This window comes from Rhipicephalus microplus, chromosome 1 (genome assembly GCF_043290135.1).
Source record: "Rhipicephalus microplus isolate Deutch F79 chromosome 1, USDA_Rmic, whole genome shotgun sequence".
Lineage (NCBI taxonomy): Eukaryota > Metazoa > Arthropoda > Arachnida > Ixodida > Ixodidae > Rhipicephalus > Rhipicephalus microplus.
In genome coordinates this window covers 228,056,104-228,069,353 of record NC_134700.1, presented here as the reverse complement: position 1 = coordinate 228,069,353, position 13,250 = coordinate 228,056,104, and the positions used below count along the sequence as shown (strand labels likewise).

Sequence of the window (13,250 nt, the reverse complement as noted above, 5' to 3'; positions counted from 1 at the left end):
GGCAATTTTTTGTCTGTGTCCCCGTTATCTGTACAATGTATAGATGCGAAATAAAGTTCAAGTTCAAGTTCATTGTATTCATGGCACTGTGGCTCAACGCTCGCTAAACCTTTCTAAAGCTAAGGAGGTTACAGCCAGCGAGTATAACGTAGCAACCCTTTCTTGTCAGATAGTGCTCAATGTACATGCCAATGGCTGCTAATGGTGATCGCAGCGTGCGCGTTAACTAAAAGCCGAATGCTTCTGTCTCTCATTCCCCATTAGCAGCCATTGACATGTACATTGAGCACTATTTTTTATTGTTCAACAACGCACAGAAGAAGTCTCTCACCGGCACCACCTTGGAGGTCAAAATGTTATACTTGTTACATACTACGGGGGACGAACGGGTGCCGCTATAAGAAGCTTTGCCCCTAAAAAATTGACCCCGTATCGGTATGTAATCTGCAAATGCCGACGAAAGACGATAGTCTTGCGTGTGGAGAGATTGACCAATTAATTTGATGTTCCGCGCAAGAAAATCGGTGAATGGTATTTTAGAGGCACTGCGTTAGAGTGCCTCGAGCGTGAAGCGGAGGCGAGCGAGCGCATCAAGTCACATCACACGTGAGACATGAGCGCCACTTGGCAGTCTTCTTGCAAAGCGAAGCGCGTGGCTCTGAGACGGGTGTGCACGCACGTCTCAGAGCTGATAAGGTGAGGAACGCAAGGCGACGGGTACGTGTCACTACCATCGCGTTTTAGCAAAGCGTTGGAAACACTCATCTTTTCGGGCAAGCGTTGCATGGTCAGCGCAGCGTGATAAGCGATACGGTCCTTAAAATTACTTATTTATGCATTTTCTAGTAAAAATGCACATGCAGAATGTATACGTGTTGTTAGGTGCCCCAGACTAGCGCAATAATTGCTTATTAATTGACAATTGTACAAGTATGAACGCTAAACCTTAAGCAACATTTGGTGGGCGCTGCAGATGATATCGGCCGTTTTAAGTACCCAGTGCCGATAAAAGTAGACAGACAGACAGACAGACAGACAGACAGACAGACAGACAGACAGACAGACAGACAGACAGACAGACAGACAGACAGACAGACAGACAGACAGACAGACAGACAGACCAAATTTTTTGCGTCGGAGGTCCCCAAGAAAGTTCCTTCCATTCTTTTCCCCTTTTTTGTTTCCTTCTTCCTTTCTTCCATTCTTTTTTTCCTTTCCTTCTTTCTTTCTTATTTCATTATTTATTTACTTATTTATTTCTATCACATTGCGCATTGCTTCCTCCTATATATTTTCTTCCTCCATGCCCGGCATTTGGCCTTCACCGACGCGCTTCGCAGTGAAATAATTTTGTTGCTATACAAGCAACAACGGCAGTCATGCGTTTATATCTAGACATCAATAGAATATGTCAACGTGAAACGACAAGTGACCTCGACAAAAGACCGCATCGCCATATCAGAAACTTTCGATGAGCGTCAAGTCCACGATCGAGAGGGCATCAATAATTCAATATCAGCGCATAAAATGCGCACGTGACCGACGCACCTTCGACCGCGTATACGCTCGCCGGTGCCAGCACAGCCGCCGCTACCGAAATACGTAACCCACATCAAGGTTAGCACGAAAAAAAGAAAAGCCGGTTCGCCCGAGAGGTATGACCACACGCATTAACCCCGTTCAACCACTGACCGAAACGCGCCCACCAACACGTCACAAAGAGAGGAGCAAGCGTGACTCACGCGATGGCCTCGATCATGTCGAGTCCCATCTCGACGCAGCACTGGGCGTGGTCAGGCCGCGGGTCCGGCAGTCCCGAGACGCAGTAGTAGCAGTCGCCGAGAATCTTGATGCGCAGGCAGTGATTCTCGGCCGCAAGCTTGTCGAAGCGCGCGAACAGCTCGTTCAGCATGCGAACCACTTCCTCGGCCGTGCACTGAGACGCCAGGCTCGTGAAGCCGCAGATGTCGGCAAACAGGATGCTGCAGAAGGGAAAATAAACAGAGGGCCGGTTGGTGTCACGGTAATTGAGTGAACGTTACAGAAACCGACAGGGTTGAAAAATGGTCCGTAACTCGACCTCGCCGCCACAAATAAGGCGTGCTTACATAGATTATTAGGTTCGCAATTGACCTAATTTGCAAAACCCTTCAGGAGTGAGCGAAAGCCAGACCTGTCCGTGGACTGGATATGATCCCCAGAGGGGGCGCGTGATGCTGTCATTGTCCATCCGTCTATGTCGCTCCACAACTTAACGCTGCTGTGTCGCTGTTTGAAACTGAACGAAAACATGGGATCTACACAAGCAACTACAAGTGGGCTGTCGGACACATAGAATATTAACGCAAAAAGTGTCTTACGCCCTAAACAGATTGATGCGTACAGGATAACAGCGGCCGACCAGTCGCGACTGGAAACGTATGACATAATGCCAACAAAAAAATGTAATAGAGTTTGAGTGAATGGTGGGGACCGAAAGTGGCTTCCTTACATTGCCCTTGCATTCGTTCGCATTCTCCTTAGGTGGAGCTTAAAGTACCGAAGAATGCAAGCAAGCCGCTTGGGGTATCCGGCACTAAGATCCTCTAATATGAAGAAAATGACCGGACAAGAGGAAATAGTTATTATTATTCTGATAGCAATTATATGGAAACCCTCGGCTGGATTTTGCCGCCGGTGTCGATGTCGGCATCGCCGTCATTGATCGTATATGTACACGTATCCGCATACATGAAAACAGAAGAAAAAAATCCAGAAAAATACTCCGGTGCGCTGAACCGAACGTGCGACCTCTGAATTGTGAGTGCGAGGCGTTAGCCACTGAGCCACGAAGGAGGACCTCCTTCGGCGTTAAAACGGCAAGCTATTTATATCTATCATTTGCCGCTCGCGATGGGCATCGCGGAGAGAACTATCGTGTTTTCAGCATCTGCAGCGAGATGGCGCATTGAGCGCGCGTCGCCTAAAGTCCCTGGATATTTTTAGGTAAGTACCACCATTCATTTACCCGACCCGCCGCGCAACGCATACTCCTCTCCCGCTCTCGCCTCTCGGGTCGCGACGAGCATCACCAACACCGACTAAATTTCAAGGCCGAAAGGCTGCCGCAGTGACGTCAGAGGTTGGAGGCCCAGTTACCCAACTGAGCATGCTCAGTAAGACTTTTTTTTTCCACATCTTTTATTCGGCCCAATCAAGCCGCAGCAGCTGCGAGAGCGGGAGCGTTCGTTCTCCTAAAACGCGAACGAAACACCGGCTTTCCGCCGCGTTCGCGGCGTAACTGGGCCTCCACCCTCTGACGTCACTGCGGCAGCCTTTCGGCCTTGAAATTTAGTCGGTGTTGGCATCACGCGTGTTATAGCAGCGTGACATAGCATTCTTGACAATAAAGTGGCCCAAGCCGGGTTATAGGGCCTGCGCCCACACGGTGGCTGTTTGGAAGAGGATATGGATTAGGTTTTGACACTTGTGAGAGGAGCGTTGGACACCTCGGAAAGGATATAGAGGAGAGTGTCGCTACTTTCTCTATAATAAGGGGTTTTAGCGTCGCCAGATCATCAAGACGCGGCGGCGCGCGCTCTCATCTCCCACGCGTATTTACCACGCGGTAGGGGACGCTCACACGCGTGTGCTCGCTTATCTCGCCGTGGGTACAATCGTACGCCTTGGGCTTTCACCAGAACGATTCTGTTGTAGTTACCGGGCGCATAATGGTCAATGCACTCGTGGCACAGTCTCCAGTTGCGAAAAGGGCGCACTTTTCAGACACAGCGAAGTAACAACTGCGACACTTATTCGCGTTCATCTGCAGCCTGTGAGTACGTTTCGTGCGTCATTTGCGCGTGAGAAACGCGGGGCATGTTTTCATCTGCCTGCCATTCTTCGTGTGACCTTCCAATTTGTTGCTGTCAAGTTCATTGCTTCGCCTTTGCGGCAGAGCTGTGAGCTTTTCTTATAAAATAACAGCTTTATCGATGCGCCATAAGCACACTCAAACTTGCTCCAGATAGGTAAGTACTTTGAAGCAACTTCAACAGTGACGACTACAACTGCAACTGGAATGACACACACATTATACTCATAATCATATCGTGGTTTTGGGACGTTAAATCCCAAAATCAATCAATACCTTAAAAAAAAAAGACTCCTCTCTCTAGTTTCCTGCGCCACTCTCACATGCGCGCTATCCTTCCTGGATTATTCCGCATAATTAAACAAGGAAATGGCAACGTATATAGTATTGTGAAAATAGTAGGTTATCGCGTATGTTTTTTTTAATATTAGGTCTTGCGGAATGATTGTCTGTAGCGTTTCATTTCTCCTCAAGGTTAAATAAAAAAATGGCAGCATATCCACGGAGTGAATGATGGAGAGTGGGGCGAAGAATTCGTCCGTCCATTCGTTCTTGCTTCCGTCCGTCCATGCGTCCGTCAGTGTGACCGTCCATGCGTCCATCAGCCCGTCCGTGCGTGCGTCTGTTCGTGCGTCCGTCCCTGCGTTCGTCCATGCAGCCGCCCCTGCGTCCGTTCATGCGTCCATCCATGCATCTGTCTATGTGTCCGTTCGTCCATCTATTCAACACTCCAAGTACCACCATCTCGCATCTTTTCATCATATATTCCCCATATAGAAGCACCGCCATCCAGCGGACATTCCAAGGACTAAACGAGAGGTGGCACACGCACACTTTCTTACGGATTGCGCTTCGGGTCCACTTCCCACCTTTAACCACCTCGAGTTCATGGTATATACTAGTTCACTGTATTCATGGCACTGCGGCCGAACGCTCGCTAAACCTTTCGAAAACCAAGGAGGTTACGCCCAGCGAGTATGACGTAGCAAACTTTTTCAGTCAGATAGTGCTCAATGTACATGCCAATGGCTGCTAATGGGAAATGAGAGGCGGAGAATTCGGCTTTTACTTTCTTACGGCTTGCGCTTCGTATCTACTTCCCATTTTTAACCACCTCGAGTTCATTCATGGTATATACAAGTTCATTGTATTCATGGCACTGCGGCTCAACGCTCGCTAAACCTTTTTAACGCTAAGGAGGTTACACCCAGCGAGTACAACGTAGCAACCCTTTCTTGTCAGATAGTGCTCAATGTACATGCCAATGGCTGATAATGGTGATCGCAGCCTGCGCGTTGACTAAAAGCCGAATGCTCCTGTCTCTCATTCCACATTAGCAGCCATTGACATGTACATTCAGCACTATTTTTTATTGTTCAACAACGCACAGAAGAAGTCTCTCACCGGCACCACCTTGGAGGTCAAAATGTTATACTTGTTACATACTACGGGGGAGGAACGGGTGCCGCTATAAGGAGCTTCGCCCCTAAAATTACGGGACCCTAAAGCTTCGCCTTGATCTGAAAGCGATAGCGACTTCCTGTTGAGGCTCGTTTACATTGACCCGACGAGGGCGCGTTGAGTCGAAATAAACAGGCTTTCTGGACTCGCCCTCCCCATGTATAAGCGGACGCGTCGGGGCGGAGAGTCGTCGCGGCGAGTCCCGTCGACCCGGAGACAGGGGGTAGGTTCACCGAACTCGCCGCGCTCAGAAAGGGCATGTATAACCGGTCGCGCTGAGTTGACGGCTCGTGACCTCTCCCGCCCGTCGCGGTCTCCGCTTCCCCTGTCCCCATCACTCCGACGTGATGGGGACAGGGGAAGGGACCATCTGCGATTACACTATAAAAAGTAATGGTTGGTCACTTTACTACACTATTCATTTTTGGAACCAATTTTCTAAAGAAAATTTTAATTTCTTAAATATGGTGGCAGTTAGGTTGCGACGAAACTTCGAAAAAGTTAAATATTATACGCAGCACGGTAAAACGATTCCAGTCGGTAGGAAAAGAACCGCATTTCCTTGTTAAAACGCATTCACCACTAGTGTATGTTAATGTGCTTTGCGGGGCAGCAATGCAGTGTTCTTGACCAAAGTCAGAAATTTTTACACCTTTTCATCTTTTCCAGAGACAACGCAGCTGCATAGCTTGCTTGCATTGTTGACGGTAAGTGGGGGAAAAACACGAGTCGCGAAGACAGTAGTTTGGAATCGCTGGCACATGAACTTTGAAAAATTTGCAATATTGCTCATGTTCAGGCACTTATCGGTCTGTGTGGCGCTCCATATAAAAATATACACTTTGGATCATTTCAAAGGGCGCAGAAACGATATTTATTTCTGTAAGTTTAATACGAATCTTTGTTTTATGCGAGAAAATATTATTTATATTGAGCTGCCCCCAAGGCTGTCAACGGCGGACCGTAAGCGCACTTCACTGCACCGAGGGTTCCTCGGCAGCCTCCTAAATGCACCAAAGCCGGCTTGTTGATTCGTGCGCCATTTTCCTGTGCTTACCGCCAGTAATAGGAACAAATTATGCAGCTGCATTATCTCATAAAAAGTTGTATAAGAGCTGTAAAAAATGTTTAAATATCGCCCAAGAACAACGCATTGCTTCCCCTCAAACAACATCTTGAGACAACCTAGTAGCCGTGAACGTGTTGTGCCAAGGAAACGCTGTGTTCTTCCTACCCACGAGTTTTTTTCACAACCTAGTTATTGGGCGCTGCCACGATATTTAAATTGCTCTGAGAGTTAGAAAGAATTTCCTTCAAAAACTGGTCTCAAAACAAAAATGGAAGACGGGCTTTCGGCGAGCCGGAAGACGGGCTTTCGGCTCGCCTCGACGCAAAGCGTCGCTGCGATCACCGCTCACCTCAACTCGTCCGTGCGAGTTCATATAAACTCGGGTGCGTCGAGGTAAGCTGAACCCGCCACTCAACTCAGCCCGCCCCCGTCGCGTCCATGTACACGGGGCTTTGGTAGTGCGCTCTTAAAACACTTAGTGCATGAAACCTTTTCGAATTCGCTATGCATCCAATACGTTGCCTTAAGGGAATAGGCACAGTAGCGTGTGTGCCTTTTGTAGTGTGGTACCAGCTTTCAGCCATGGAGCCATTATGATAATCGCATATTATGACGCCCGTTGGCAATTAACGCTTGACCACGCGTTATTACTGAAATATTTCATGTTGCGTTGTGAAACATATATACAGGACGCGTGTGTTTGGGAAGCATGAAAGCTACTTTCACTGCATTTACAAGCAGGGGAAGTTCTTTTCGCTGGTTTCGCAAGCAGATGGCATGGCCGTGTAGTGGAACATACGCTTGCCACGCAAACGACCCGGTTTCGATGCCCACTCGGAACCCAAATACCATGGCTTGGTCCCCATTCTGCTTGAGGGGTTTTTATCATTTATTTAATTCATTTACATCGTTCTCAATTTTTCGGTCATGCATGCTTAGAATGATGATTTTTCGCTCACAACCATTGACGCCGACGCTGACACCGGAATTTTCGCGAAACGAGCTCTTCAGCGCTATCGCGTTACTAAACACCGCCTACGATGTGCAGTTTCCTGAAGCCGCGTGTTTGAGCTTTTACAGCTCCCGGAAGGAACCAAGTTAATATAATAATTTGTACATTATAAAAAGAAGAGAGACGAACAACAGCTTGTTTTGCGTACTCGCCGAAACACACAAAAAAAACTACAGGACGTATTCTAAGGAACCACTCCTCTGGAAGGCCTAGCTCCAGCAAGTAAAGGTCGACAGAAAGGTCAAGCGCGCAGCTGCAGGAAAAACGTCTGAGTGGCACTTTTAACATCACGAGCCGCAGCTAGCTAGTCGCCCGCCGTGTATGAAATGCGTCGGCGGCATATATTGCATGTGCGCGAGCATTTCACGTGCTTCGCGTGCAAAACCTCTCGAGCCCGGCCCAGCTATACCGCATACAGACACATAACCACATTGACAGAGTTAGCGTGTTTTGCATATGCTGAGTATGTCGGTTGACAGTCGGCAGTCTCGGAAAATCCTCGTGAGTTATAGTTCGGTGAGTTTGAGTCCGAGTGAGCCAGAGTTAGTGACATCTTGCTGACTAAGTTCGAGTGAGCTCTAACTTCGATATATGTTTCTTTAGCGAGTCTAATTGAGCTCCATGTTTTCTGTTTTTTTTTTCGCCTAGCTATATGTGTAGGTAGCAGGCAAGAAACGACGATGAAGGCCGGAAAAAGAAGAAAAGCGATGTTTAATGAAGAAAAAAGGAGGAAAACGTCGGCATGGAAAGCACGTCTCAAGACTGCTGCTCCTCACCGGGGTAAAGGGAGACACGAAGACAGATACACAGAGCTGACCTACACAAAACGAAGCCACAAAGTCTTGCCCAACCATCGACGAACGAAACAAGCATTCCGACGAACACCTGCCAAGTTGAGCTCTAGCAATGTTAGCGTGAGAAATTCGCGAAATGCGCCTATAATAGGTTAAGAAATCAGATTTATCAGACTCGACGGTGCCGCAGGGGTCGCTGCCCGCAGACGGTACTTTGTTCGTCATCTTTATATTCCTTTCCCATCGATATATTCCCTGCAAAAAGTCAATGTTATAGATAACATCGCAGTGCCGGCCCCTAGTAGCGTTAGCCCAGCCAATATAGCCAAGCTGAAATGCATTGAATTGGCGTATATGCAAAGCTTGTGTGAAGTCCAGCGCGAAGTTCCTGGTTTACCCGTCGCGCTGGCCCACTGGTTACAATGATCGGCTGCTGACCTGAAAGCCACGGGCTCGATTCCCTCTGTGGTGGTCGCAGTCCTGATGGAGGCGACATGCTGCTTATCCCTTGTCAGGGTACCTAAAAGAACTTAAGGTAGTCAAAATAATACAAAGCTCTATACTATGGCATTTATCATACTCTGAGTCGCTTTGGGACATTAAACCCCCAAAACTACCGACAAATATGAATTGCTTTATACTACCCATCTACGTTGTGATATAAAAACGATGTCATACATAAATGATGCCGGCCTGTACGCTGGCACAGCAATCACCAACTCAAATATTGTGACAAGATCTGCGTGATTCACTCTCTGGAATCGCGGCTTTCCGAGCACGTTCAAAGAAAAACAACACTGAAAGAGAAATGCAAAAAAGCGCTTGGAAAATACAATTCAGCTTTATATTTTACGTGTGCGCATAGCTTGAAAGGACTGAATGTCATCCCTTACTTCTCTATTCATGGTAATCAATTCAGCGCAAAACACGCTGGGGCCAAGAAAAGAGAAACGCACGATATACCGTGTTTACAAGTTTTTTGTTTCTTTTACTTCATGTCATCTCTTCTTAGACCGCGCGCGCGCTTCCCGCTAAATTATTTACAATGAATATATTCGTTCTCCCCCGCTATATACATTGATGTTACTTCTTCCAGTTGCCAGAGAGAGCAGTCACGGGGTTCAATCATGTTTCTTTTTTTATTTTTTTCATGTGTTTTTTGGTATGCACAGCTTGTTCAGCGGCCTTCCAGTTGCCAGAGAGAGCAGTCACGGGGTGCATTCATGTTTCTTTTTTATTTTTTCATGTGTTTTTTGGTATGAACAGCTTGTTCAGCGGCAAGCGTAAAGTAAAGCAAGTGTACAGGTGCATGGCCGACTGTCAGAAGCATTTCACCAACTATAGGAGAAAGACGACGGGATGGCCATTGTATTGTTTATTTAATCTGTCAAGCAGACGCCACGTCAAACGTCACATGCACGGAATAAGCTGACAACAGACTAGCTCGCACGAATCGCTATTATTCGGCGCTGACCGTGCACTGCCCGCGGCAGTTTCGGAGCACAATATTTCGCGCGTTCGGGGAGACTCTAGTGAATAATAGGTAGCCCTCACAGTCAAAAAACTGCGTTCAAAAATAGCCCGTCCCGCGCACGCCGCCATGACATCAAAACTTCGATACGCTTTCTTCAAACGATGCGGAACGCGTCCTGCCATTGTTGTGACGAACTACGTCTCGCTGCCGTCCCGCAGAGAAAAAGCTTTTGTGCGAGAGCAGACAAGCAGGACGAACAGACAGGCGTATACATGCACGTCGAATGTTGCGGACTGTGTAATGGCCGTTCTCGTTGCTAAGCGAGCGTAAAGAGCAGAGAGCGAAAATCAAACAGCGAGATGAAACAAACGCAGATGAGGAGGAGGAGGAGGAGGAGGAGAAGGAGGGGAGAAGGAGGAGGAAAAAGAGAATGGTACTCACCTAACGTTCTCGTGCCGGTGTATGTAGATCTTGTGGAACATGGAGTCCTGCGGTTTCTTCGCGATGTCCGCCTTCATCTCCATGGCCACGTGACGTGGGAGTACGGAGAGCAACAGTTGCTCCTGAAAGCGACAGATGCAGAGTGAAAATATTTCAGGAGCTCTTCCCCTCTCGAAAAAAAAAAATGGAGAAGAATAAGGCTTGGCGGGCTCCCCTTATAATTTGGCACCCCAAAAATTACCGAAAGCCCGATACATCTATTCTACTTTCCGCAATATGAGCCATGCTGACGATATTGGTATTATTGATACACTTAGCACTTCTTTTGCCCAGTTTGAAGCGATTAGTATTTCTGAAGATGTTGATACTTTAACAAAATTTTTCAGTGATCTTGTTTCAAAGTGCATTATGCGTTTTGTACCGTTAAAAACAAAAAAGACGAATTCAGAGTTGCCTTGGATCACACAGGAAATTTTGCACCTGTCGCACCAACTTGGGCGTTTGTGGCGTGCTAAACGCACTGGTGATGTTATTCTTGCCACACAATTCATTGCTCTGAAGGAGGAACTTCGAAGCAAAACAAATGCGGCTCGTGATTTTTACTATCGAGTTACACTCCCCGGTTTGCTTAGAAATAATCCACGTAAATTTTGGAAATCTGTCCTACCAATGAATTCTCACACTGACACATTTGAAATAAATGGCACAGTTACAGGCGATACAGCTCTTATTGCAGATGCATTCAATGATTACTTTCAATCTGTTTTTACACATGATAACTCCGTTGTTCCTCCTTTTATAGGGCATACTCGCAGTTCTATTGACGATGTTGTTGTTTCGAACCAGGATGTGCTGAATCTCATTTTAAAACTCGATCCGAAGAAGAAAGCTAGTCCTGATAATATAGACAACGAATTCCTCATTACGTACTCCTTATGGACTAGTCGGTATTTAACCATTATCTTTCAGAAATCTCTCTCGACGTCTGTTGTCCCTAAAACGTGGAAATCATCTAAAATTCTTCCGTTATACAAATCCGGAAAAAAAAACAGTCCTTATTGAACTACAGACCCATCTCTATCACATCCCATTCTTGTAAAATACTCGAACACATAATTTTCAAGCAAATCATAGAATTTTTAGAGTGCACTAATGTTTTATCTGATGCCCAGCATGGTTTTCGACGCGGCTTTAGTACCATAACCCAGCTCAGTGAATTCGCTCATGACATCCTCCAGGTTCTTGATGCTGGTGATCAAATTGACGCAATATTCATAGACTTTTCCAAAGCTTTCGACACTGTTTCACATTGCAAACTGCTAAAAAAGCTCACTGCTATTCTTAAAAACGAAGCATTAGTAAACTGGATTTCTTCTTTCCTATCCAATAGGTCTCAGTACGTACAATTCAAGTCTTCTCATTCCTCCACTTCCACTGTAACGTCTGGCGTCCCTCAAGGTTCAATATTAGGCCCTCTTTTATTTATAATTTTTATTAACGATCTGCCAAGTAATGTTCCTGTTAAAATCCGCATGTATGCTGATGATTGTGTTTTGTATCATACGATTAAAACTGCTCATGATCACATCATCCTTAACGATTCATTTGCTTTATTTCAATCATGGTGTGGCACTTGGCAAATGCAAATCAACTTCCGAAAAACGGTATCCGTGTCATTTTCCAAGCGTTCTTCCCCCTCTCCATTTACCTATTCGCATAATGGTTGCCCTCTCGGAATAGTTTCACAATACAAATACCTAGGTCTCCTTTTCACTCAGGATTTATCTTGGTCTCAACACATCGATCGCATGTGCAACCGTGCGCTTAAAAAATTAGGCTACCTACAACGCACTTTACGTTCAGCGCCTCTCAGCATACGGCTCCTCACTTATAAAACACTGGTTCGTCCAATATTGGAATATGCATTTGTTGTGTGGAACCCACACAAAATTTCGGACATCAACAGAATAGAATATGTTCAGAAGAAAGCTGTACGCTTCATTTATCGTCGCTTTGACATGTATTTTTCTCCAAGTTCCCATCTTCCTATCTTACAGCTTACCAGTCTATCTTCCCGTCGACACGTTGAATGTTTGAAGTTTCTTTATACGTTAATTAATTCCCCACGGTTTCCTTTACTCAGCAAATATATAGCACACGCTAGACCAACGATCACCCGAAATTACCATGAGTTAAACATGTCTACCTTTGCTCATCGTACGATGGCGTTTAAATATAGTTTTTTTGTTCATTCTATTGAATTGTGGAATTCTTTGCCTGGTTACGTTCGATCTTTATCACTGAATGAATATTTATTGTATATTACTGACCATTGATGTAGAGCGCACTTGTTATGCTCTTCTATGTATGTATTTGCCTACTCCTGCGATAGCCCTGCGGGGCTGCAGTATGTTGAAATAAATAAATAAAATAAATGAGGGGAGCCCACCGCCCTTCTAGCAGCCCCCCCACGCGCTGCGACTATGACGTTAATCACTGCAAACACACACACATCCAAGTGCAAGTGGCACCACATTTTCGTCAAATTCTGCTAGTGACCCAAATAGTATGCAGTGCGTCACTGTTTTTTTTCCTTTATTCACTGGAATCAAATCACAGAAAAGCAGAAGCCATGCTTAGAATTTCCGCTGAACGATCAAGTTCGGCGAACAGAGAAACGCAGTCAGCATGTTTCAGACAGTTTCGTCCTTCCTCCCATCTCAAATTCACTGGCCTACTTCGTGCGGGTCGACTTTCAAGCAAAAGAGCTCCAAGAAAAAAAAGACAATCGGCGGTGCGACTTGCCCTGACAGATGACAGCGTCATTACGAGGAGCTCGAACCTCGCTGTAGTCTTCATCTAATCTTTCAGATTCAGCTTACGACTACACGCAGTTCGAGCAGTCCTAGATTATCAATATCTTGGCAAGGCCGAAAACAGCCTCGACCGCAGAGAACTTAAGCTAGAAGAGTTTCACTTTCGGCCGAAAGAAAACCCTCCGAGCACACGAGGAACATCAGATAATGAGAGCACATCTGTCGCTCTCTCGGATCGAATAATGTATGAATATTACTTTTTTTTCTTCTTTTCCAGGTTCATTTCAAACGGTTGACTTTCTTTGTCGCAGCGCTAACTGGAAGGTTGTT

General features: G+C 46.2%; 1 protein-coding gene across 4 annotated transcripts in view; it reads right to left on the bottom strand.

Annotated features, from left to right (window-relative positions):
* LOC119159572 (adenylate cyclase type 5) overlaps window positions 1-13,250 on the bottom strand; it is a 258,967-nt gene that overhangs the window by 50,333 nt on the left and 195,384 nt on the right. For all 4 annotated transcript variants that reach the window (XM_075891501.1, XM_075891500.1, XM_075891502.1 and 1 more), the window contains 2 exons: window positions 10,105-10,226; window positions 1,743-1,982 (listed from right to left, as the gene is read on the bottom strand). In XM_075891501.1, coding sequence (XP_075747616.1) covers window positions 1,743-1,982; window positions 10,105-10,226 — 362 coding nt within the window. The remainder of the gene's footprint in view (window positions 1-1,742; window positions 1,983-10,104; window positions 10,227-13,250) is intronic.